This window comes from Panthera tigris, chromosome E1 (genome assembly GCF_018350195.1).
Source record: "Panthera tigris isolate Pti1 chromosome E1, P.tigris_Pti1_mat1.1, whole genome shotgun sequence".
Taxonomy (NCBI): Eukaryota; Metazoa; Chordata; class Mammalia; order Carnivora; family Felidae; genus Panthera; species Panthera tigris.
The window spans coordinates 29,622,685-29,650,027 of record NC_056673.1 but is presented as its reverse complement, the minus strand read 5'-3'; the positions used below and the strand labels follow the sequence as shown (position 1 = coordinate 29,650,027).

Here is a 27,343-nt window from a genome sequence, read left to right as displayed (position 1 = left end):
ATCGTTGTAAGCACCGGGTCCTGGGGGGACTGCACATCCACGAAGCCAGCCCTGGGCAAACTCGATGTTACTCATTTTACAGGCGAGGAGACTGAGGCACAAGGTAAGGGGGGACTGCCAGTGCCACTCAGCTAGCAACGAAAGGGCAAGCCGCAAAATAAACCCAGGTCAGAGGCAAGGCCGGCCTGGTTTCCGCTCCGAGGGGTTGAGGTGTTCCTAGAAGAGCCATTCTAAGCATCTATTTTAAAATCAGTATAGACAAAGAAGCGGAACGTGCAAACGTGCAGGACACTGCCCGGCGGGAAACCTCTCAATGGGCCCCGTTGCTCTCAGAACAGAGTCCAAAGGCTTGGACTGAGGTACGGAGTCCTTTCGTGGTCTGAGCCCTGATTAAAATTCTCCAGCTGCACCACCCACCTCTGCCCCCTCCCTTAAAATGTGCTTTCCAACCACACACACCCACACACCTTCTTGCAATTTCCCAGCTGGGCCTGACTCCCTCGGGCCTCCGAGCCTTTTCTTACATGATTCCCTCTGCTCGAAATTCTTTGTTACAAAGGGCGACTTCAAGTTAGCCAGCTGAGGAATGGGGGGGAGCAGCATGAGGAAAGGCATCTGAGGCAGAGGAAAAAATCACAACTAGTGTGTCTGCGTGCTTAGAATTGCCACCCATCCATCTATTCATCCGTCTTTCCTTCCGTCTATCCACCGTCCATTCATCGATCCTTCCATCTGTCTACCCCTGCATACACGCACCCATCCCTCCATCCTCCCGTCTTTCCATCCTTCCTTCCACCCATCCATTTACCCATTCATCCAGCAACGACTCACTGAGCCACTGAGCCCCGTGTGCTATGCGCCAGGTATTATGTTAGACACTGGGGATCCAGAGATGAATGAGCCACACTATCTGCCTCCAAAGAGCTCATCGTCCAGTGGCTAGACAACAAGTGTTACCCATCGCCCAAATCCCCAATTTCATAACCTGTGAGAATCCAGACCCCCTCCCCACAATTCATGCAAATTCTTGCTTCCTCCTGACCCTGTCTGCATTCCTGCCAATAAGGCCAATATGGCCTTGAGCCAGTTGGGAGGAGGCCCCAGGCTCCTCAACCATGCTCCACAAGAAAGACAATTCTAGTGGTTTTATAGATTTGATGACTTTATTGTAGACCTGAGGAGTTCCGGTGAAGGATTATGTCCCACACTCTACAGTCATCTTGCCAGTTTCCCCCAATAACCCTCCACTTTCCAAAATCCCAAGCTATGAGCATGGGACCCTCCCCAGCGCACAGGCCCCTGGGAGTGTCCTCTAGTTCTCTGAGATACCCAGGACAGTTGGCTGTCCCCAGCATCTGGTGACTATCACGTGCTCCAACTTGGCACACACATAAATAGACCACTAGGATACAGGCAGTGGCAAGCACCACAACAGGGTGAGTTCAGGATGCCCATGCAAGGTAGCACAGAAGAGGGCTAGGTTCTGGGAGGGACCCCCGGGTAAAAAGGGAGATGGGAAGAAGCTATTTCGAGCGGAACAAATGACAAGGACAGAGAAGCCAGAGAGGCATGGTGCTTCGGGGGGTGCACAAAAATGGGCCAGCAGGGCTGGAGAATGAAGTCCGCAGGGGCGGCGAGAGAAACACCAGAGAGGTGGACGAGGCAAGGCCAGAAAGCTCGGGTGGCCATGCTAAGGACTGTGGACGTTAAGCTATGACTGCAGAGCTGCTGATGCTGAGAGACCTTAAACTTAGACGTGACACGATGAGAGAGTCTGGCAAGAGTGGAGGGGTTGGGTATGGGGCCGCTCAACTGTGGGAGGCTCAGGCTCGGGGCCAAACCCCCTGCAAGGCAGCCATTCCTTCCCCTCCCTGGGAGTAGGGACCGCATGGGGTCAATCCTAGGGACACAGTGTTGTGATAAAGACAGGCAGGCAGAGCCCCAGGCCGGCCTTCCTTTTTTCAGGGAGGCTTCGTGTCCACTCTCTTCTCCAACAACTCCTTGGAGATTCGTTATCAGACCAAAAACAGAGTCTGCAAGATCCTTGGACGGCCAGGACCCGGCAGAAGGATTCAAAGTACTTTTCAAACGTCTTCGGGTCAGCAAAACCTCAAACACACTTTTTCCAGAGTTCTTTCCTACACTCCACACCCCCACTGCCATTGCACTGCTACTTAATTGGAAAAGCCACACGGAGCTCAAAGGGAAGGGAATCAGCCTGGTCCCAGTTCATTCACATCTGAATCCTCAAACAGGCTGTTTTGCAAGAGACAGAGGACTTTCCAAGACACCTCTGCAGGCTCCCTTGGACACAGTCTTGTTTTGAATCAGGAAATTGTATTTTGCCAGAACTTTATGTTCAAGTTCAATATTAATCTCAGAACCCACGAAATGTGAGTGGGTTCTAAATTTGGAAAAACATGTTCTTCAAGCTCTCCCCAAAGCATTCCTTCAGCTATTGACTTTGGAGACAACTTCTCTATACCGTGTGGTTCTCCGAAGCCGGCTCCGAATGACACACTGAGGCTTGGAACACACACACAAGGTGCTTTCTCGGCAGATCAACGTATCAATAATCAGCTTTGGGGGAGCTCTGCAGAGGAATCCAATGCACAGCCAGCTTCCTTTCTCGGCAAAGCTGCGGGGTTGGGTCCTGTTTCCATGCAAGACGTCTGCCCTGACTTAAACTTTGACTCCCTACCAGTGTCTTTCCTGAGCTATTTGCACTGTGAACATAGCGCCTAAAAAGATTTATTAAAAAAAAAAAAACAAAAAACTGAGTGTCATTTTTAGAAAGGCGAGACACCCAACACATCCTACTCTGAGTAGATTTCTTTGACGGCTTGTGATGTTGCCTGAATGGTAAATATACCCTCAGACTCCGAGTAAATAGTCCATGGCATGTAACTAGGGTATAAAAGAGGAAATTTTACACAACGTGGCCACAGACGCCTTGTCATTTCCCAGAAAATTAGAGGGTCTTCCAGTGACCCTGTAAATTTATCACACGAGTATTCTTCCACGACTTCAGGAACAGATGGGGCCTGTTCTGATAATGTTTTCCAATCCCCATAGATAACATGCTGGGGGTGGCAGGGAGAGGGGGAGGGCAGGACAGAGGGCCGGCGCCCCCAGGAGCGGGAAACCAGAGCGCATGCCGGCGGCCCCGCGCCCTGTGCCTCTGCTGTCTGAAAGACACTTTGTTAACAGCGAGCATTTCGTTTTTGAAGTGGGAACGCTCGTCCCTGCATCTGGTAACCCCTCGCTAAAGCTCCAAGAGTTAAAGGATTAGCTGAAAGAGATACCCAAACCCGGAGGGCGGGCTGGACCCAAACGCGAGGGGCTGCAAGGGGTCTCGAAAGGCAGCCCCTGCCTCCAGAAAGGATCCCCAGGGGTTCTGAAATCAGAGGGAGATTTCACAACCTCCCTACCAACTAACTCCTTCCAGCGTTTCGGTGGAGAGAGATCTATGCAAATCAGCATCTTCCCTGTGGCGGCCGTTGGTTCGCTTTAAACCAGGTCCTTCCGCCGCTAATAATAATCGCTAATATTGACTGAGGGATTCCCAGGTGCCCGGCACTGTGCAGAGCACTTGGTGGTTTTATTTCATCTGAGCCGCGCCACCCTGAATGCAAGGGGAGGCAAACGAGGCTCAGACAGGTCCCGACCCACCCATGCCCCAAAGGTAAGGATTGGCAGGAAACTCAGTCTGACGCAGGCGCAGGGGTCTGCGTGCGGTGCGCGGTGGATTCGTCACCCGTGACATGCAGCTAACAATAGCGGCGTGATACCAGGTCCCGTTTCATCACGGTTTCTCCCACGGCTCTGCTTTCCAGCTCTCGCTTTTCCTTCGTCCCTTCAACAGTGTTCCTGAGCACGTACTGTGTATGTCCCTGCCATACAGACTTTCAATCAGGGCCTTTCTAATGAGCCCGTCCATTGCCTTTTCACAGCTGGCTTTCCCACTATTATCATGCCTTTAACAAGCATCTCATTGGGCCACTTGTCTGTTTTACAGAAACTAACTATACCTGTTTTGTGCTTTGCTGTTCACAAAGACCTGTCATACAGACTGACTTGGATGTGATCCTTATGACAACCAGAAGAGAAAAACAGGATATAATTTTTCCTCCATTTGACGCACAATGAAAGTGAAGCCCAGGCATTTTGAATGAATGCTGGAGCCAGGATGCAGAGTCAGATCTCCTGAGGGCTACACCTGAACGCTTTCCACTACAGCATGCCAGGTGAACTGGGACACTGCCCCTGGGAGTTCACCATCTAAAATAGGCAGGGGTGCTGGGGCGCCTGGGAGGCTCAGTCAGTTGAGCATTGGACTTCAGCTCAGGTCATGATCTCACGGCTTGTGAGTTGGAGCCCCGCGTCCGGCTCTGTGCTGCCAGCTCAGAGCCTGGAGCCTGCTTCCAATTCTGTGTATGTCTCTCTCTCTCTCTGCCCCTCCCCTGCTCACACTCTGTCTCTCTATCTCTCAAAAATCAATAAACATTAAAAACAATTTTTTAAATAAAATTAAATAAAATAGGCAGGGGTGGGGGCGCCTGGGTGGCTCAGTCGGCTAAGCATCCAACTTCGGCTCAGGTCGTGATCTCGACCTGACCTGCATCAGGTTCTGTGCTGACAGCTCAGAGCCTGGAGCCTGCTTCAGATCCTCTGTCTCCCTCTCTCTCTGCTCCTCCCCCACTGGCTCATGTTCTCTCTCTCTCTCTCTTTCTCTCTCTCAAAAATAAACATTAAAAAAATTTTAACATAAATTAATAAATAAATAAATTAATTAATTAAAATACGCAGGATTGGTAAAGCATGCCAGCCCAGAGAGGCAGGGTCACATGGTCAGTTAAGTGTACCACTTCAGCCCAGGTCATGATCTCACAGTTCGTGAGTTCGAGCCCCGTGTTGGGCTCTGTGCTGACAGTTCAGAACCTGGAGCCTGCTTTGGATTCTGTGTCTCCTCTCTCTGCCCCTCCCCAGACACTCACCCTCTGTCTCTGTCAACAATAAATAAAAACTTAAAAAAAAATTTTTTTTTAAAAAAAGAGAGAGCTCTAGCTGGGGACCCAGAGGAAGGAAGCTAACTAGAACCAGCCGTCAGGAGATGCGGTTCTCTTCTCCATTCTGCCACTTAACTACCTGTGCCACCTGCAACAAATCACTTTACTATCTTCAGTTTCCCTACCTACCTGGTGAAGGACTCCTGGTTCTAAAGCTGAAAGTCCCACGTCCCAGAAACACGATCCCAGGAAAAGTGGCATGGCTGATCACCCTGATTAGGTCACCACCCCCTTTTTAAAATTCTACGATCTCACCCATCATTCTCCAAACTTTGCCACTCGTGTTATCACCCTCATGTGTTTTGCCAAAACTGGGTTTTACCAATGGTAAAATCACTCAGATACATTTGTTTCAAACCGAATATTTTACATCATGGCTGCAGCAGTCAGGATAGGCCAGGTTCGCTGGGGCAACAAAGCACCCCGCAAAACACGGCTGAGAAGACACCATCAAGGGCACTACAGCCGTAAAAGCAAACCAGCATCTCATGTGAAGGAAACATTAAAATAAATGAAAATAAAGCAATTGTCACTTGACAGAGGGTCTGGTGGAAGCCTCTCTCTGGCCCTAGGAACCTGCTCGCTCTTCGTTCACAGGAAAGATTAGTACAAGTTTGTCTCCTTTCCATAAACACTGTTGAAAACGAGGTAAGCTTCTCACTCTGTGACTTAATGTTATTTAACGTCTTGTCCCTCTACCAGTTAAAATCATCTCCCACGCCACTAGCAGAGGACATTGCCTGTGCTGGGAAAGAATCAGAGTGTGAAGGTGAGAGGGCAAGGGTCAGATCATGCACCCACATGCCCGAGGCACCCTTCCCTCCAAAGCAGCTCTTACCCCTTTGTTAACCCGGAACCAGAGAGCCCACCAGCTGAGAGCGGACCCCGCCCCCCCAAACCTTTCTTTTATCAGAAATCCCTACCTTTCCCTGGCGCCTGCCTAGAGAGGACTAGAAGGGACCAAGAAACAGAAAGAGTGCCCAAGAGAGGTCCTTGTTCCTGCAAGAATTTCAACAGAGCAAAGACAGGCAGCAGCAAAGGACCTGTGACTTTTAGATCCCAACAAGGTTTAGGCAGTTCCCCCCCAACAGACTAAGAAATGACTGTAAATTCTCATTGTGGGGCTGACATTCCACAGGCCCATGTCACTGGCATTTCTTCCAAAGCCAAAGAGTGCAAAAACTGGTTTGCCACCTAAGATGGGTCACCCAGACTAATGCCAAGTTGGCCACAAGGGAGCCCTTCCCCACTATCCACGGCCTTGCCTTAGCCACCGCCTCAATTCCCTGAATGCTGTTCACTTTCTCCTTTCCAGGACTGACCTGTCACCCAGCTGGGCCACCTCATCCACTCTCGGGCTTCCAGTGCCATCTCTGGCCAATGACTCCCAATCTCTAACACCAGCCCGGCCTATCCGTGCACTGCAGACCCGACCCATACCCCCACTTGGACGGATCCGCAGGACCTCAAACTCAACAAGTCCAAGATTGAACAGTGCTCTGCCCCAAACCTGTTTCCCTCCAACATCCATTCCTTTGCTCAAACTCAAAGCCTGGGAGTCATCTACGATTCCTCTCTCTCCCTTGACCCCACCCCCCGCCCCACATCCAACCCTGCGAAAGGGTTTTATCACTTAAGTGTTTGTAGAATCCCCTTCTCCACCTTTCCCACCCTCCTGCAGATTGCCCGCATCTCTCCCCCAGCCTACGACGGAGGCTCCTAACTGGTCTTCTAGGGTCACCTTTGCTTCTCTCTAATCTCCAATCCATGTCGCAGCTACAATATATAATTTAATTACACGTTTTAAAATATATAAATCTCATTACCTTATTTTCCTTCAACTATATCCTATAACCTTGTAATGAATCCTTAAATCCCTAACATGGCTATGCAGGCTCTAGACGGCCCACCATCCTTACCTCTGTAGGTTCACCTCAACTCACGGTCCCTGCTCTGTTCTCATTCCGGCCCTACAGGGCTCCCTCCTCTTCTCTTCACCTTTAGAGACTTGCAAGAGCTTGGAACAGGCCATCTTCCCCCTTTCTGCCTCACTTCCTCCTGCTCCTTCCTAACCACTCAGCTTGGATGGCAAGCTGGGAAGCCTACCCTGCCCCCCACACACCCCCATATAAACACCTGAGCTTCTCCTGCACAATGCTTAGCATCACAGCACTTCTTGTCCCTTAGCCATTCCCCATCAGGCTGCACCCTCCACGGAGACAGGAACCCACCGATGTCCCCACACCTAGTACACTTACAAGGGTAGAGCAGGTGCTCTGTAAATATTTGGAGACTTGAGTGATAACTATAAGAATCACCCCCAAGCCATTTGAAAACCCCCACCCATACTCCTCTTGGTGCACCTTTTAAAGAAAAACTCAATGGCATGCACTCTGGTCTTAGAGAACACGGTATCTGGTAACACCACTGGGAACGCTGACAAAAATGTGGCCGTAGTGGGTTCACCCAGCTCTCAGGAAGGAGCAGTACCGAGTCATGCTGCATCATGCACAGGAAGAGCCTCAGCTGGTGCCGGCCGCGTGGGGTGTCCTGAGCCTCTGGTCTTGGGTTTCTCTTCCTAGAGTATTTATAGCCATCCGGAGAAGCCGGCTGGCTTCATTAATTGTAAGCGTATGTCCACCCAAAGCAGCTATATACGCTGAACGTATTGAATACCAGGCCTTATATGGGCATCCCTCTTGCTTTATATGTTGTTAATAAGTGACGTGAAGTGGATGGCTGAGGCAGAATGCCAAACGTTTGCCTTCCCCTGTCATCTGAAAGGCGCAAGTTTGTTGTTGGTTTGGGGTACTGTTTGTTTTTAATGGAATGCCTACTTTTTAAATGAAAAAGAGGGATTTGCGAGGCCCACAGACATCTGATGAACCCTATGGGGACAGACACCCAGTTCAGAAGGGGCAGCAAGGAACGCAGATTCTGGACGCAGCGTCTTAAACAGGTGGTAAGCAACCGTGCCAAGCGCCATTCCTCGCAACTGCTTGGGCTCATCCATTCTCACCACAGCTCCACGATGTGGGTGCTGCTATTATCCCCATTTTGCAAATGAGGAAGCCAAGGTTCGGGGAGGTTAAGTGAATGGCCCACTTAGTAAGCAGCAGAGGCAGAACTGGAACCCAGGGAGCCTGGCTCCAGAGTCCAGAAGGAGGGGGGCCCCCACGGGGATGCGTTCGGTCCAAGTCAAAGTCAAGCCGGGGGACCCACCTCCGGAGGCCTCAGACCCCACCCTGCTTTGGCCTTTACTCTCTCGAAGTCTCCAGCACGGCCCTGGCCTCAAGGAGCACACCGCTTTACGGTAGCATGAACGAGCAAGTAAGTGTGCAGTGCCACGTGAGGGATCCAGGGGCCAAGGATCGGGCTGCCCAAGCAGCGGGGGCGGGTCCTCCAATCCTGCTCCCCGTCCGCATCTCTGCTCTGGTTGCCAAGTTCTGTGGTCGTGGGCAGATCAGTTTCTCCTTCTGAGGCTCCACTTCCAAATCTATAAAATGGAGACCATGACGACGATGGGGATGATGACGCCACTTCCTACCTCACAAGGATGGCGTAGGGATTAAGTGAGAAAAAGCCTGCAAAGCATTTAGGACAGGGAATGTGTTCGATAAACACTGGCTATTATTATTTCTAGCAGAGAGCTTCGGGTCATCACCATTTGTCCACTCCCAAACACAGATCAAGCACCTCCTAACGGTGTAGCAGGCATGGCGCCAGTGCTGGGCAAACCAAGGATGAGATAGCGCCCAGGCCTGCCATGAGGGCATTGTTCAGAAACGCTGTGATACAGCCACAGCGGGAGAGGGGGCAAGGAGGGTGGCAGTCCTGGGTCCTTGCAGAAGGAATAAGAGAAGGTGCCATGGAGGAAAGTGACAAGGATGCTTGGAAATGGGGTGAGGTTGTTTCCTGTGTGTGCAAAAGCACCGCAAGGGGCCCGCTTCAGGGTATATTCCATTTGCAAGTCAGGGGGCTTGAGGACGGGTGGCCACTGCCCACAGACGGGAACCGGGTTCCGGGCAGGTAGCCCTGATGTTGTGAAGTCTTCTGTGTCTCCAGATTCAGCCTGAGACAAAGGAACAACTAAACATCTAAGCAGGAATGTAACTGAATTTTGTTTTCTTTTTGGTGCCCTATTATTTGCCTGTTAGCCAGCCCCAGGATGAGACTGAATTTATGTCTCACCAAAGAGGCACCAGAAAGGGAAGAAGGGAGAGAGAAGGGAGAGGGGGAGATTATGCAGGGTGGTTTTTGTTTTTTGTTTTTTTCTTTCAAAGTGTCTCCTCTGTAGAATCCTGCTGCTCTGTCTCCGGGGAGCGGTTTGCCCTCCAGAAAATATGACACTTTATTTCCTGCCCTTGTTTGTTAACACACCCCATTACCATCCATCTCAGTTTCAAGTAACTGCCAGCCGGCATTAACGCCCTCCTCCTCGCCCAGGCAGAAAATAGAAAAGGAAGAATTCAGCAGATTTTCCCCCCAGGCACCCTCGGCGGCACCGAGATAGCCAGAGCAGAAACCACAACTGGATTCTCAGTCCTTCAGCCCAGGAATGCAAAGGACGGGGCCGGGTTAACCACCTTCTGCATTTTCCTGCAGAGAGAGTCGGCTTGTTATTTCGGTCGTCTGGGCTCCCTTCTCTGCTCCGAAGACAGATACATTAATTAATTTTTTTTTTTTTTTTTTTTTTTAACCTTAGGCAGGAGATGTTGCAAACTGTCAGGAACTGTCAGCGGGCGCCTGCCCCAATCAGGTAAGCGGCCCCCGGCGCCTGCGGCGGAGACACACTGACCCCTAGTGGCCGGCTGGGCCCTCGCAGCCCCTGCACCCCGCCCCCGCTCCTGACTGGGGCCAATAGCTCCTTCCTCCCCGCAGCTCTGAGTGGGCTGGGGTTGGCGGGTGCCCCAGAGCACACACGCGCACACGCAGACGTACAAACAGATACACGTGCACACAGACATATATACACGCAAACATACAGACACAGACATACACACCAATGCACACACAGACACACACAAAGACACACACAGACATACACACACCCCCTTCACGTCCAATTTCTTCTCCTTTTCCAATTACATGGAGCGTGGATTTCCTAAGAACCTTCAGGGCGCTGACCTTGGGCTACAGATAAGGCCTGCTTGTCTGGTGTTGAGGAGTTGAGGGAAAGACAGACAGGGCGGCCACAGGACTCAGGCCTGAGAGGGAGGAGGGGAGCCCGCATCCATGGAGGCTTTTTCCCACCAGAGCCTCACAACAGCTCCAATGTGCAGATTTGGAAAGTGAGGCTCTGACCATCAAATGGCTTGCCCAGGCGACAGAGAGAATGTGATTGTATTTATTTGAATAAGCTGATATTTACATAGCACCTACCTGCCAGGCATGCTTCTAGTGCTTTCCCTGTATTAAAACTACCCATACTGAATCCTCATCACAACCCTATGAGGTAAATACTACTGTTATAACCATTTCACAGATAAGGAAACTGAGGCACAGAAAGGTGAAGTAACCAGTGAGTGGTGGCTCCAGCATTAGGCCGAAGCAGTCTGGCTTCAGAGGGCTCTCAGCCACCACACGGGGCTGCCTGTACCCAGGATGCCACCTGGTAAGAGGGTGGCCAGGATTCTAAACCCCAGCCCTGCCCTGTACTTCCTTGATCCCCTAAGGAAAAAGTGCCGCAGCCACAGGAGAGTGAGTAGTCGTTGTCACTGCCTCGGAGGGAAGACGCCTTGTGGAGAAGGGGTACTGAGGCTCCTGGAAGTCACAGACCTTGTCGTTCACCTCCACAGCCTCATGCCTGGCACACAGGGGGTGCTGGACCTCGAAGGAAGGTTCAAGGAAGGTGGGAAGACAGGAGGGAGGCCGAGAGGGCTGCGTGAACCATGCTGCTGGGGTGGCATTCTCCACCACGACCCCCGCCATAAGGTATTTTCAAACACACCCACGCTCTTCTTTGGCCATGCACGGGGCTTAGCAGGGCCACCCTCCTGGGATTACTACCATCTAAAATGTATGTGTCCTCTGTATTTTATGTCACTTGAGCTTCAGAGCAGCCCCACGAGGTAGGAATCACCAGCCCCACTTTTCACATGAGAAAACGGAGGCCTTTTCCAAATGGGCTAAGTCACTTGTCTGAAGTTTCCCAGTACGGAGAGACCTGGCCCCCCAGGCTCCCTGACTCTGAGGCTCACATCCTCCCTTGATGCTGTCACTGCCTGCCAGCATCCCCACAGAGGGAAAGCCCAGGCTCCCGGCCCCCACCCTGTAGCCCTGTCCTTCTCTCAAGCAGCTCCTTGAACTGGCTGGCTTGTTCCTGTCTTAGGACCTCTGCCCTGGCCATTCCCTCAGCCTGGAATGCTCTTCCTGTACAGGGATCCTCATGCGGTTGGCTCCTTCCTGTCATTCCGGTGTCAGCTTAAGTGTCACCTCCTCCAAAAAGCCTGCCTTGTCCATCCAACCTAAAATAGCCTTCCAGTCACTCTCTATTGCATCACTGTTTTATTTTCTTCCCAGCACCCATTAATCTCTGGTAATTTTCTTGCTTAGTTACTATTGTTAGTCTCATCTCACGTACAAAGTAAGGGCTATCAGTTACACAGCACAGACCCACCCTGTGCCTCGCAGGGTCCCCGGGGCTTTACACACAGTAGGTTCTTTAGTCTCCACAGTCATCCTGTACTGCAGGTTCTGTTACAATCCTCATTTTACAGAAGAAGAAACTGAGGCAGGAGAGGTTCAGACACTTGTCCAAGAGTCTACCCTTGGTAAGCTTTGCTTCTAGCACATCAGAAACATCAGCCCTTCAACAACTGAGGTTTTCATTTGTTTGTTTGTTTGTTTATTTTAAATGTTATTTTATTTTTGAGAGAGACAGAGACAGAGCATGAGCAGGGGAGGGACAGAGAGAGAAGGAGACACAGAATCTGAAGCGGGCTCCAGGCTCCGAGCTGTCAGCACAGAGCCCGACGCAGGGCTGAAACCCACGAACTGTGAGATCAGGACCTGAGCCATGGTCGGACGCTTAACCAAATGAGCCACCCAAGCACCCCAACAACCCAGTTTTTAAATGGGCCAAAGACTTAGACAGTTCTCCAAGGAAGATCTACAAATGGCCAACAGGCACCTGAACAGATGCTCAACATCATTAGTCAGGAGGCAAATGCAAATCAAAACCATAATCAGATACCACTTCACACCCTCTCAGCTGGCTGTAATCCCAAAAAAATAAAAAAAGAAGAAGAAGAGGAAGGAAAATAACAAGTGTTGGCAAGGACGTGGAGACATTGGAACATTGGCACACTGCTGGTGAGAATGTAAAATGGCACAGCCCCTGTGGAAAAGTTGGGTGGTTCCTCAAAAGTTCAAGATAGAATTACCATAGGACCCTGCAATTCTACTCCTAGGCATATACCCAAAAGAAGTGAAAACAGCTATTCAGACCTTGCGCACGTATGTTCCTGGTGGTACTATTGACAATAGCTGAAATATGAAGCAACCCAAATGTTCGTCAACTGATGAATGGGTGAACAAAATGTAGTCTATCTATATGTACAATGAATAGGACTCAGCCATACAAAGGAGTGATACATGCTACAGCATGGATGACTCTTAAAAATATATGATACGTGAAAGAAGCCAGACACAAAAGCCATATATTGTATCATTCCGCTTACATGAAATGTCCAGAATTGGTAAATCCAGAGAGAGAACAGACTGTGGGTTGCCAGAGGCTGGAGAAAGAGACAAATAAAAAGTGACTGCTTCATGGGTACAGGGTATCATGTGGGGATCATAAAATGTTCTGGAACTAGGCTGGTGGTTGCACAATATTGTAAATGTACTAAATACTACTAAATTTTATGCTTTAAATTTATTAAAATGGTGGATTTGATGTTACATGAATTTTATAGCTTTTTTTAAGAGTCAGCCTTTCTCAGGATGCCTGGGTGGCTCAGTCAGTTGAGCATCTGACTTCGGCTCAGGTCATGATCTCACAGTTTGTGGGTTCGAGCCCTGCATCTGACTCTGTGCTGACAGCTCAGAGCCTGGAGCCTGCTTTGGATTCTGTGTCTCCCTCTCTCTCTGCCCCTATCCTGCTCACACTGTCTCTCTCTCTCTCTCTCTCTCAAAAATAAAAAAATAAACATTAAAAAAATAATTAAAAAAGAATCAGCCTTTCTCTCTCTTTTTTTTAAGTTTATGTATTTATTCTGAGGGAGAGAGTGTGAGGGAGGAGGGGCAAAAAGAGAGGGAGGCAGAATCCCAAGCAGGCTCCACTCCAGCAGCACCGAGCCCAAGGCGGTGCTCAAACCCATGAACCATGAAATCATGACCTGAGCCAAAATCAAGTCAGATGCTTAACCAACTAAGCCATCCAGACGCCCCTCTGTCTTTTTCCTCTCTTGAGCCACAGGGCCTCAAACAGTGTGAGGTGCACAGTAGGCCCTCAGAACATACTTGTCAGAGGAATGAGTAAAATGGATCAGAGCCCAGGCCTACCAGCTCTTGGTCTTGGGTTCTTTCCAAAATGGCAGGAAGCTCCAGAAAGCTCCTGGAGGCTCTAACTCAATGGTTCACAAACTCTTGGGTACATCAGAATCACCTGGAGGGCTCACTAAAACACAGATCACTGTGCCTCAACCCCAAGTTTCTGATTCAGAAAGTCTAAGTGGGGCCTGAAAGTTTGCATGTCTGACAATTTCCTGCTGGCCCTTGGGGGCCACACTTTCGGAACAACTGCCCTGTGCTACCATTAAACTGCAAGAGAAGAACTTTGACACAACCAGGATAGAGGAAAGGCAGGGCCCACATTTAATTAGAAGAGAGAAAGATCTGAACCACCTGAAAACTGAGCCACACAAAAAAATGAGTAGTCCATTTTAATCAGTTGAAAAAGCTCTGAAGCAGAGACTTGTTTTCTATCAGATGAGTTCACAAGTTTGAGGAGAATGTTAACTGTTCTGAGATTTACTGGCTACCTACTTGGGGCAGACATTCTCCCTCTCTCTTCAGAGGTGAGGTCACCCTGACTTTGTGGAAGCTCCTCAAACAAACCAGCTCCTTCCCCACCTCAGGACCTTTGCACTTGCTGCTGCCTCTGCCTGCAACAACACTCCCCATCTGCACCCTCACCTTTCCCTACTTCTCATCCCCTCTCCATCTTTTCTTATCCAGGTAATCCTTTCACAATCATTGAAAGCACCCCCTCTAAGAACCCTTCCCTGACAAGTCATACTAGCTCAGGAACTTAAGGATAGTTTAACATTGGGGAAATTTATTATTACATTAATGCTATTACAAATAATATTGTCATTTCAGTTAATGCAAAAGAGCATTTGAAAAATTAAATACCTATTTATCATTTTTTTTCAAACTAGGAACAGAAGGGAACTACCCCAACCTGATAATAGCTTTCTACCAAAAACGTACAGCAATCATATTTATTCCCTTTAAAGAAAGAAATTAAAAAGAAAAAGAAAGAGAGAGAGAAGGAGTAAGAGAAAGAGAGAGAGAGAGGGAAGGAGGAAGGGAGGAAGCAAGGGAGAAGAAAGAAAGACAGGAATGAAGCAAGAAGACACATTATTATGACATCTACTTAACACTGTTCTTGGGGCACCTGGGTGGCTCAGTTGGTTAAGCATCTGACTTCAGCTCAGATCATGATCTCACAGTTCATGGGTTCGAGCCCCGCATCGGGCTCTGTGTTGACAGGTCAGAGCCTGGAGCCTGCTTTGGATTCTGTGTCTCCCTCTCTCTCTGCCCCTCCCCCACTCATACTATGTCTTTCTCTCTCTCTCAAAAATAAAAAAGTTAAAAATTTTTTTTTCTAATTTACTCAACACTGTTTTAGAAGTCCTAGCTATAGCAATAAGACAGGAAAAACTAATAAGAAGTATAAGGATTGTACAAGAAAAAAACAGTACTGTATTGGACAATATTATTTTCTATATAGAGAATGCAATGAAATCTATAATATGTGAGAGACATTTATTTCATGTTTCTTCATGGTGGTAACTGCATTAGAATAACACCATTGTCCTCTCTTTGCTCTCTCATTCACCCCAAAAGAGTAATTTATTGGGTTTGGAGAAGGAACTCGATCTGCATAGCTCAGTACCTTCCTCTCCACTGTCTTGGGGAACAAGCCTGCCTCTAGGAAGCACTCATTCTCTGCTCCCCCATTCCAGGATTTTTACAAGGGCAGGGCCCATAGAAGATGCCTGTAGTTTTCCAGCTCTGTCTGTGACAGGACACATTTAATTCTGGAATGGAGTATTAAAGAGCCTGTTGTAGTATATATCTAATCTATATTTTCCAAAGAAACTTATTGGTAATAAAGGTGATCATTTTTATTCTGACTTCCTACATCTGCTTCTCAGTTTGTTCTAACCTTAGAAGAGAAGTAAAAGTCATATATAGTAATTATCTCAAAACCCCAAACTATAAGAATTAGTAAGAGATATCAGAGAGGTGGCTGGATATAACCAATATATAAAAATCAATTTTATTCCTATACATACCAGAAGAACCAACTAGAAAATGTAATTTTAAGAAAATTCTAGGGGTGCCTGGGTGGCTCAGTCAGTTAAGTGCCTGACTCTTGGTTTTGGCTCAGGTCATGATCTTGTGGTTCATGAGGTCGAGCCCCGGGTCTGGCTCTGCGCTGACAGTGTGGAGCCTATTTGGGATTCTCACTCTCCCCCAGCCCCTCTCCTACTCACAAGTACGAGTGCGCACACATGCTCTCTCTCCCTCCCTCTCTCTCTCAAAATAAATAAATACTGGAAAAAAAAGGAAAATTCTGTTTATAATTTTGGGTAGTATTGACATTTTAACAATATTTGTTCTTCCTATCCAGGAGCATGGAATCTTTTTCCTGTGTGTGTGTGTGTGTGTGTGTGTCCTCTTCAATTTCTTTCATATGCTTTCTATAGTTTTCAGTGTATAGATTTTTCTAACCTCTTTGGTTAGATTTATTCCTAGGTATTTTATGGTTTTTGGTGCAACTGTAAATGGGATTGATTCCTTGATTTCTCTTTCTGTTGCTTCCTTGTTGGTGTATAGGAATGCAACCGATTTCTGTGCGTTGATTTTATATCCTGAAACTTTGCTGAATTCATGAATCAATTCTAGTAGTTTTTGGTGGCATCTTTTGGGTTTTCCACATAGAGTATCATGTCATCTGCGAAGAGTGAAAATTTGACCTCCTCCTGACCGATTTGGATGCCTCTTATTTCTTTGTGTTGTCTGATTGCAGAGGCCAAGACTTCCAATACTATGCTGAGTAACAGTGGTGAGAATGGACATCGCTGTCTTGTTCCTGACCTTAGGGGGAAAGTTCTCAGTTTTTCTCCATTGAGGAAGATATTAGTGGTGGGTCTTTCATATATGGCTTTTATGATCTCGAGGTATCCTCCTTCTATCCCTACTTTCTTGAGGGTTTTTATCAAGAAAGGATGCTGTATTTTGCCAAATGCTTTCTCTGCATCTATTGAGAGGATCATATGGTTCTTGTCCTTTCTTTTATTGATGTGATGAATCACGTTAATTGTTTTGCGGATATTGAACCAGCCCTGCATCCCACGTATAAACCCTGCTTGTTCGTGGTGAATAATTTTTTTAATGTATTGTTGGATCCGGTTGGCTAATATCTTGTTGAGGATTTTTGCATCCATGTTCATCAGGGAAATTGGTCTATAGTTCTCCTTTTTAGTGGGGTCTCTGCCTGGTTTTGGAATCAAGGTAATGCTGGCTTCATAGAAAGAGTTTGAAAGTTTTCCTTCCATTTCTATTTTTTGGAACAGTTTCAAGAGAATAGGTGTTAACTCTTACTTAAATGTTTGGTAAAATTCGCCTGGAAAGCCATCTGGCCCTAGACTCTTGTTTTTTGGCATATTTTTGATTACTACTTCAATTTCCTTAATGGTTATGGGTCTGGTTATAATTTTGAAAGTCTTGCAAGGTACCTATAAACAATGCGGACCAAAGACGTGCACAGTCTTTGCCAAGAAAATTATAAAATTTTAATAATGGAAATTTTAAAATAGCCTAAATAAGTGAAGAGATAGACCATGCTCACAGGTAAGAAGATTTAATAATGTAAAGAGAGCAAGTCTTTCTCTTTTTTTTTTAATGTTTATTTATTTTTGACAGGGAGAGAGACAGAGCATGAGCGGGGGAGGGGCAGAGAGAGGAGGAGACACAGAATCCGAAGCAGGCTCCAGGCTCTGAGCTGTCAGCACAGAGCCCAGAGAGCAAGTCTTTCTAAGTGGGGAAGCATCCCTTCTCTATTCTGGATGCCACAAACACTCTCTACCTTTTCCCTAAGTAAAAAGGTAAATAAAGGGAGAGAGACTTTATCTTGGTTAATGAAGTAATGCCCAAAAATCTTTTTAAGCAATAATAGCTACTTTTATGGGGTGCTTACTCTATAAAGGAATTATCACAATAAGGTTTTGAACTAGGTACTATTATTATTATTATTATTCCCATTTTACAGATAAGAACACTGAAGCCCAGAGAGGTCCATCAAGTTGCCCGAGGGCACACAGCCGGTCAGTGGTGGAGCCTGGGGTAGAATGCAGGCAGTCTGGCTCCAAGCCTGGATCCTGAACCACTGATCTCAGCCGCTGTCAAGATAGTCCTGTCGTGCTGTTGCTCTCACTCACTGAGGAGCTGTTGTGAGCAGAGGGGAGGAGAAGGGGCAGCGAGATCACTGTGAACTGCAGAGCTCTAGACCCTTTGTCTCTGGGCCTCGGGGGTGCATGTCCTGGGTAAGCACATCCATCGTGTGTGTCAAGGGGAAGAGGTTAAAACCTGGGCTGTACACGACAGATGAAGAATCTCCTGTGGTCATAAGGGGAGCTTTTCTCCTGAGAAATGAACCACGCCCAGGGTTCCTAGAAGCTCAAGGAGGTCCCTCCTCTGCTCAGATAGAAGACCCTGGTTCCCTCTGGGTCCCCTGTATGTTTAATTCTGTTCCAGTCCTTCTCTGTTTTCTGACCTGTTAGTCTCAGCCCCTTGCATCTGTCCCACACACACGTTCTCAGCTCCTACTTCTTAAAAAGCACCCTGAGAGGCAGGTGGCATGGTTCACTAGCGGCAGCTTCTGTCCGTGGCTGTTCTGCGTGCCCCAGGGCAAGTCCCTGTGTCCAGTGTCAGAGTCCACGAAATGGGTCTGGCACCCAACTGATGCCCCACCTCACGGGTGAGGGGTGCAATGTTGTCCCAGTAAAGACACATCCTGAGCCCTCAGGGAGCTCAGCTGAGAAAACCACTTAATCCAAGGCAGAAGGATTGCAGGTTTAGGGCACAGATGCAGAGCGTTTGGGGGGCCCAGAGCAGCGACGGGCTTCCTAGCTTCAAATCCCAGCTGCTGTTCTCCCTACCAGTCGTGTGAACTTGGACAAATTCTAGGAGGCAGAGTGAGGCCCACCCACCTACCCCCAAGGCATTCACCTCCTAATCCTTGGACCCTGTAAATGTGCTACCTCGAGGGACAGAGAGGAGGTTAAGGTCACAGATGGAATTAACGTTGCTAATCGGCTGACCCGAAGATAGAGAGACTGTCCTGGCTTATCTGAATGGGCTCAGTGTCATCACAAAGGTCCTTAACAGTGGGAGAGAGAGGCAGAAGAGACAGAATGATGTGGTGTGAGAAAGCCACAGCCTGTCACTGCTGGCTTTGAAGATGGAGGAGGGGGACAGGAGATGAGAACTGTAGGCGGCCTCTAGAAGCTGGGGGAGGTGAGGAAGCAGATTCACCCTTAGAGCCTGCAGAGAACAACGCAGCCCTGCGTAAGGCGATAAAGCCACGTTGTTCTAAGCCACTAAGTTTCTGGTACTTTGCTACAGCCAAGACTGAAAATGAATACACCATCTAAATGCTGTAAGCCTGTTTTCTCATCTCTAAAGTGGGAATAATAACCACATTTACCCTGTAGAGTAGGTGTGATGATTCAACAAGGTCGTGTATGGAAAAACCCTTGTGCAGAGCTAGGCCCCGAGACCCTCTGGAACTTCTCCCTAGACAAGCCTGCCCAAGCTCCCTCGGGAACAGGGGCGGGCCCTCCCCTGTAGCCCAGGGTACATGGGCATCTCTCCTTACCTCTTCTTGAGGATGCCAGATTCTCCCTGGGACCGTTCGGTCCATTTTCCCGTGCCCTCCCCAGTTCTGATTTTGTTGCTCTTTGACAGAGCAATCTCTGACTCTGGGAGTTGTGGGCACGTGAAGGATTTAGGAGCCGCCACCCCCTTTCCACCCCCAAAATGTATCCTTGACTAGAAGACCAGAGGGTGCACCTGCTATACCGTGATGGCTCTACTTCCAGAGCAGGCCTTGGGAAAATCATCTCTTTACCAAAAGGGATGGCCCTCGTGAAAAGCTGCTGGGTGCTTGGATTTTCATCCACGTATTCACAGAACCGTAAGCTTTTGATGCTGGATTCACAAAGATACACGGGGTGGGGGGAGGGCATCTCAGCTTTTCTTCTTGGAGAGAAGAGACACCGCAGACAGCAGGTTTAACACCAACGTTTATTAAAGCAGACGGGGCGGTGGCGGAGTGGGGGGGGGGGGTGCAATAGATGACCAAGCAGCTCCGCAGCGCCCGTCCCCCCCCACCGCCCCCTCGGTGAGCTTCACTCCTCAGTGCAAGACTTCCTCGAGTCGTCAGGGTGGGCAGCTTGCCCCAACTGCCCGCTCATCAGCCCCAGGGAAGCTTCCCCTTCTGCCCATCCAATCAAACCTGTAGGAAGACCATGGCGGGGGGGGGGGGGGGGGGGGGAGGGGGCGGGGGAGGGAGGGGCGGGGGGGGGACACCCGTTATACGTTAAGCTATTGGCTTTAGTGACTGACACAGGTTAGTAAAATGAAGCAGCGTGTATATATTTGCCATCAATCCCCAAAGCAACCTCTGCTGTGCCCACAGCTCACAAGGTCTGAACCCATCCATTTCCGCAACTGAAAAACAAATGAAAGAAGGAGCCTCGTCCTGTTTCGACAGTAGCCAGGTGGGTGTTTGTGAAAATGCTTGCTGGAAAAGAAGGAGAGAATAAACTGTGTGAGGATCCTGTGGATAAAAAGAAGGAGAGGGGAGGAAGAGGAGGAGGAGGAGGGGAAAACAGCCGGCAAGCTGTCCTTTCCGAGCACTTCCCCCGTGTGTGCCAGGCTGCCACCGTTTGCCACGCGCTGACTTTTTTCTAATGCTCAGAACAACCACGTGAGGGAGGAGCCCTTATTACCCTCGTTTTGCAGATGAGGAGACAGAGGGAAATTGGACACTTTTTCCCAAGATCAGATTTCATGATCGGAGCGCTCCCTGACTCCGCATTCCAAGTTGGTGCGCCCCGCCCCTCCGGCCGCCGCTTCCTTGTTTCCCTGTAAGTGTGAGCTGCCTGCCGTGAGGCCTCGCTGCAATCTGGGTTTTGCGGGATCCGGAGGTCCACACCCGGGCGGGCTCAGCAGCAGGGCCCATCCCACCCAGGGGCAGAGGAGGGAGCTGCCGCGGGGCACGCTCGCCCACAAACCACTCTTCCCACAACAGTAACAGGTGCCTCCCTTTCTGGAGGGATGTCAGTCCAGCTCCTACCCCTCAACCAGATGTTCCCCTCACTGTTTGCTGACTGTCCCTCGGAGGGACTCCAGGGGAGTCCACAGGGAGGGTGCAGGGTGTGGTGTCGCCAGAAGACTGACATCCCAACCACTGCCCAGCACGAGGGCGTAATCCTGCCCAGTTAGCTCCTTCATCACATGAGGTTAAACGTAAGCCCTCAAATGGCACAGAGGTGCGAAGAGGACCAAAGAGGAGAGTTTATGTGAGAGCACTCTGCAAATTACAAAGAGCGATACTCTAGAGGGAGTGTTCCTCGGTCGGCTCGCAGTAGCACCAAATCAACAACAATGAAGACAGAAGATTTCTCCCGACCACCGATGATAAACCACCCAGTTATATCCTGTCCTGCTCTGTCCGTAAAAATTACAGAGGAGCAACTACAGCCGCTAGGCTCACCCTCTGAAGGGATTCGCTACTTTATCTAATAGGATCTGGGAAGGAGGAGAGAGACCGGGAGGAAAGAAGCAAGCCGCCTCGCGAGGGAGCAGAGGTGCCCGGCGGACTGTGCAGGTGCTGACAGTCCAGTTCAGGGGCCTAAAAGAGCAAACCCAGGGCAAGGGGGAGGCGGAACGGATGGGCCGGGCAGACCCCCAGGCCGGAAGGCTAGGGCAAGGAAGGAAAGAAGTTGCTGGTCCTGGTGACGGTGGTGATGGTCGTAACGGATGTCACTGGTCAGGCCCAGGGTTGTTGACCCCACCTGCAAAGACCCGAGTCTCCACAAGCCATACTTCTCCAGATTTGCATTCCAGTGTGACCTTTCCAGACAGCAAACAGGGTCACAGCCCTCCCCTGTTTGGGATCCCTTGGTGAGTCAGTAGGGGTCAGGCTCCCTGGTGTGTGCCCAGAGCCCCTCTCCACCTGGCTGCCGCCTCTCACCCCTGCCTGGCTCCTGCCACTTCCCCAGCCCACACCCGGCTAACCAGACGGCTCTCGAAATCCTCTGAGCCATGCGTGTGCCATCCCCCGCCGTCCCCCTAAACCAGAAGGCCTGGTGGGGGGAGGAACGTACCAGAGGCTGGTCCCGAGCCCCTCACACGGGATGGACCACGTTCCTGTCACAGTGGGGCTTGCAGTGAGGGTTCAGCCAGTGCTCCAGGAACTGCTCCTCGGCCCGGTGCTCCAGGCGGAGCAGATGATGCATGTACTCCTGTCAAAACAAACCCACACGGCAGAGTGGCTTTTCAGCCACAGCTGAGCTCGTGCAGCACGGCCCGGCCGTGCTCCCGAGACAGGGCGACCAGGCTAAGGGAGGCTGGGAGGCCAGACCAGCGGGGAACCCGCCATGCCTACGCCTGTCCGCAGGGAAAAGCAGTCAGACGGGCCCAGCTGATGGGCAAAATAAAGAAATCTGACAACCTAGGGCTGAAAGGGTGTGTGTCTATGGGAATTCACACACACTAATGGGGTGTAGCATGGAAATACCACTCAGAAAAACAATTAGTGGCCTGCAATCCGGAAATCCCGCTCCTCAATGATGCCCCTACACAGTGGTCCTCAAACGCTGGCAGGCATCAGAAGCACCTGGAGGCCTTGTCAAAACTCAGACTGCTGGGTGCTACCCCCGGAGTTTCTGATTCAGCAAGTCTGGGCTTGGGCTCCAGAACTTATTACATTTTGGGCAAGTTTCCAGCCAATGCCGGTGCTGCTGGTCACTCTGAGAACAAGAGAAACGTGTGTCAGGAGTCGTGTAAGAATGTTCACAGAAGCAATAAACTTGTAGTGACAAAACACTGGCACTGTGCCAAACAGCCACTGACAGGAGGGGGGATACATAAACTGTGGTAGGGTCACCCCCATGGAATATTATACAGCAGTGAACATGAATTAACTACAGCTACATCTGACATAGTGAGTCTTAGAAATAGCGTTGAGGGGCACCTGGGGTTAAGTGTCTGACTCTTGGCTTCAGCTCAGGTTATGATCTCACAGTTTCGTGAGTTTGAGCCCCACATCAGGCTCTGCACCGAGCCTGCTTGGGATTCTCTGTCTCCTCTCTCTCTGACCCTGTCCCACTCATGCTGTCTTCTGTCTCTCTCGAAATAAATAAATAAACTTTAAAAAAAAAATAGCATGTTGAGTGAAAGAACAAATCCAAGAAGAACAACATTCACAGCGTAACATCATGCTTTAAAGTCTCAAAACATGCATCGCTAAATAAAATATTATTTATGGCTGCGTGCATTTGTGATTTAAAAAGATCATCTTTTTTAAAAGGTGAGGGGAAAAATAAATACATAAAAGGCAAGGGATAACTATAAGAAAGCTGAAGTCGCTATACTATTATCAAACAAAAGAGACTTTACAACCAAAAAAGGGGTCCTCAAAACGTTAAGCATAGTTTAACCTCAAAATGTCGAACACAGAGCGACCATGTGACCTGGTGATTGCACTCCTAGGTACATGCCCAACAGAAATACTAACTGTGCACACGGTGTTCAGAGCGGCATCACTCATCATAGCCACAAAGTGGAAACAGCCCAAATATCCATCAACTGATGAACAGATAAACGAAATGTGGTACCTCCATACGATGGAATATCATTTGGCCATAAAAAGGAATAAGGTACTGACACGTGCCTCGACAGGGATGAACCTTGGAAACACGATGCTAAGCGAAAGAAGCCGGTCACGAAGAACCACATACTGTGTGATCCCATTTCCATGAAATGCAGCCAGCCCTGCACGTGGACGTGTTCATAGCAGAGAGCAGCTCACCGTCTGACGTGTCCATCGCTGGAACCATCTACTCAGGAACGCAAGCCAGAATGCGGACCCTCCTCGTCTCCCTCACCCCCAAACTCATGTGACGCGGGGCATGAGGACTTCGAGTCAACTCCTGATGGTCCCAGATGCTCCCCTTTCATTGCCGCCATGTCTGTGGGTCGGGCCCTCAGTGCCACCCACCCAGGCTATGACAGCCTCCTCACCCCTCCACTCCTCACCCTGCCCCCCCTCCCTCCACCCCACGTCTCACCTGCCCCCACCATCTCTGCTCCAGCCTGACAGTGACTGGTCCAAAATGCTGCCCAAAGGGGCCACGGCTGTCCTCAGGCCTTCACCAGCACCACCCACCGGGAAGGAGGAGCAGGTGAGCTGGGCTGCAGCTCTGAATAGCATCACTGTAGCCGGCAGGTGAGGGCAGCTCCCTGTACATACATTTTGGTATGTATCGATATCATAAAAATCCCAAATCCTGAACACCCTCCTATGGTGTCGATAAAGCTTTAAGAGATGGTCCAGTTTAGAACTTTAAGTTTTTCAGTCCATTTCCCCACGCTTCACGACAGAGAGAGGCCCTGTCTCCTGCCCGGCTCCACGGCTGTCACCACAGCCATGTTGATCTCTGAGCTTCTCTAGAATCACTTTCTCCCTCACACGATTCACCTCAAGGGACTTTACCGAAGGGGCCATGTGGACAGGGTTAAGGGAACCACCAAAGAACCTTCCAGCACCCAAGGACTAGCAATAGAGGGAAGCCATGGATGTGCCTAGACCTGCAGGGTCATGGAGGGGCACAGCCTCTGCAGGGCAGGGAGGGAGCGGGGAACAAATGCCCCATCGTCTCTCTCCTCTTGCCCCCCATCTCCTGCCTCGCCCAAGCAGAAGCCAGCCTGCCAGGGAAGCTGGCAGTGCGGTCCACGGGGGCCAGCCACCTGAGCTGGGCAGAGCAGGTGCAGGCTGGATGGGGGATGGGGTGGAGGAAGCCAGCAGCCACGCCAGGATGATGGGCACAAGGGGCGCGCTGTTGCCAGAAGAAGGGAGCAGAGAACACAAATAACAGATGCTTCTGAGGTCTGGGGCAGAGAAGCTGCCCACTGAACACACTGAGCACCGGGACCCGGCCTCGGGAGGACCACTGTTTGCTCTGCGTGCAGTGGCTCTCTCCCCGCCCTCCTCCCTGTTTGCTCAAGCTCGGTCTTCATACACCTGAGGGTCACATCCAGGGTCAGGGTGGTCTCTTCCCAACACAGCTCGGTCCTCAACAAAGCCAGCTCAGGCTGTGGGCTATCCCACATTGTTTCTCGTCATATTACCTCGTGTAATTGATACACAAAACAGAAAAATGATAAAACAGCAGGTTGCTTCTTAAGAGGGAAAGTGTTACTTCTCCTCCCTTGGTGACAAAAGTCTCTTCCTTCCCCGCATACCTCGTCTCTCCACCTCCTGGTGCACACAGAGAAGTGGTGCTGAACACCACCCAGACTACCCAGAAAAAGTGATTTCAAAAAAAAAAAAAATCTACCCATGTTGCTTCCTTGCTTAAAATACTTGAATGGCTCCCACGGGGCTCAGGAGAAAATTCTAATCACTTAATGTGGTTTGTGGGGCTCCCTGTGATCTGGCCTTGCCTATCTTCTGACCTCCCCTCACCATCAACCCCTTGCCCCCCGAGCTTTCCCTGGATGCGCCACACTGGCCCTGCTCTCTCAGCCTACGCTATTCTCTCTGCCTAGAACACCCACATGCCTTCTCTTTCTCCCATCACACTTCTACCCGACTTCGCAGGCCTCGGCTTAGATGTTACTTCCTCCAGGAAGCCTTCTCAGGTTCCCTGTGACCCCAGCGCTCCCTGGATGTCCCCCAGCACAGCCCTGGTCGCTCTGGTGGGCAGTGACCTCTGTCCCTGAGAGTAAGGACTTAATTGGCCCACATCACATTTTTTAGTGGAGGTGCCATGTGGGCGGGCTCACGTGTGGACACACGAACTTGATGTTTTCTCCTCAAAAGAGAGTAGGTGGAGATTGGGAATGACTTTTAACTTGGAGGATGTATGCCGTTGACATTGCCCTGAATGAAGCCCGGGTGCTGCAATGATGGGATGTGAACCATCACAACGTATGAAACAGATCCACATAAACAATTTATAACCCAAAAGCAGGCAAATAATCAGAGAAGTGGCATCTCACCCCGGGAGGGAGTAGTCATATTCAGTAATATCTGTACAAGATTAAACTATTTTGGTATGTATCGATATCATAAAAATCCCAAATCCTGAACACCCTCCTATGGTGTCAATAAAGCTTTAAGAGATGATCCAGTTTAGAACTTTAAGTTTTTCAGTCTCTATGAAATCCTCTACGAAGTCTGCATCCCGTGTTAAACATAGCTCTAAATATTTTTAAAAAATTTTTTTAAACATTTATTCATTTTTGAAGGAGAGACAGGCAGAGCATGAGCAGGGGAGGGGCAGAGAGAGCGGGGGACACAGGATCCAAAGCCGGCTCCAGGCTCTGAGCTGTCAGCACAGAGCCCGACGTGGGGCTCGAACTCATGACCCATGAGATCATGACCTGAGCTGAAGTCGGACGTTTAACTGACTGAGTCAGCCAGGTGCCCCTAAAAAAAAATAATGACTGTGCAAAGGCATGAATTATAAAGTGCCTAATTTTCCTGAATTTTCTTTCCCACAGGAACCATGCAGCTTGAATTTGTTTTATCAAAGTTCTCATCTGACTCGTCCCAGGCAGGGGGTCTGTGGGGCGGCCAGAGAGGGGGCGGATGGTGAGAGGCTCCGGCAGGACCCCACTGTGTGTACGGTGAATCCCCAGCAGCAGGACCCGTCTGTGAGTTGGGGCTGAATCCTGTGTTTGGGGCAGTTTGGGGCGTGTGCTCCAAAGATTGCCTGGAATAAATGAGGACACAGCCCAAGGTCCTTTCCAGCCCTGACATGCTGTCATTCTTTGATTTTATTATATGCTCATGTTTTCTGTTTATTGCTTTAAGAACTAACCCTACTCAAGAATATTTTCTTTAGCTAGCTTAAAGAGAAAAAAATATATTTTATTTAGCAAACAAGTATGTGGCCAAATGCAATGCCGAGGAGACAATCATCGTATATCTTTATAATTTGCCTGTCTGGGGAGTCTTTGGGCGGAAGAAGAAGAATTGGGGGGAAAGGAAGGCAATGTGGGGTCTTGTAAATAAAGAGCAGAGTCTTCCCGGCACACAATGACCCTTACTCTACCGTTCAGTGTGAGCAGCTCACCGAAGAAAGCCCATGTTGCCGTCTCCTTGCCTGTGTGCCAGACGGTGTGGGAGAGAGGCAAAGAAGTCCAGGTGTGAGCCTGGCTGGGGGTCTGCTCAAATCCACACCCTGCCGATATCACTTGACCTCTCCGGTCAAGTGATGCGTCCATCTGCAAGACGGGGATGCTGCTAGCACTTTCTTCCCTGGGTTGCCAGGATTCAATGAGATGATACAAGTTCTGTACCACATACATAGTCTCCCTCTGCCCGTCTGAATCCATTCCTCGCCTCCTTCACCTGGGCCTGTGCAGTAAGAGGCTGGCCTAAAAGTGCAACCAGACTCCCTTGACCTGGGGCTTCCCGGTGGGTTTGGCATAGAGATGCCAGCAGGGGATTAGAGGTAGGGGTGAGAGAGGCCACGGTGTGTCCTCCCATGGTGCCTCCGGAGGAGTTCCAGCGGGTCGGCTGGCTGCATTCTCTCCTGAAGGCCACTGCTCCTAGGGGGCTGCCCTCTCCTGTTCTGGGAACCTGCCTTTCCCCATCAAGCCCAGGGGCTATTAGCCCTGGATCCTTTATCATCATCCCTTGCTGGGTGACCTGAATGCTGCCATGCCTTTGCAAAAAGTCTCTTCATCAAGCTCTGCCCGATTCCTTGCGGATACTCTTAAATAAGAAAGATCTGAGC

General features: G+C 49.7%; 1 protein-coding gene across 4 annotated transcripts in view; it reads right to left on the bottom strand.

Annotated features, from left to right (window-relative positions):
• Positions 1–19,607: 19,607 nt before the first annotated feature.
• The window catches only part of CE1H17orf67 (chromosome E1 C17orf67 homolog), a 34,991-nt gene continuing 27,255 nt past the window's right edge, over positions 19,608–27,343 (bottom strand). For 2 of the 4 annotated variants that reach the window (XM_042967321.1, XM_042967320.1), the window contains exons 5-6: positions 21,701–21,838; positions 19,608–19,824 (exon numbers count right to left, since the gene is read on the bottom strand). In XM_042967321.1, the coding sequence (XP_042823255.1) occupies positions 21,722–21,838 (117 nt within the window). In that variant the 3' untranslated portion in view covers positions 19,608–19,824; positions 21,701–21,721. Of the gene's footprint in view, positions 19,825–19,883; positions 20,113–21,700; positions 21,839–27,343 lie in introns of those variants that run through there. The other 2 variants (XM_007086701.3, XM_007086702.3) reach the window with 2 other exon arrangements.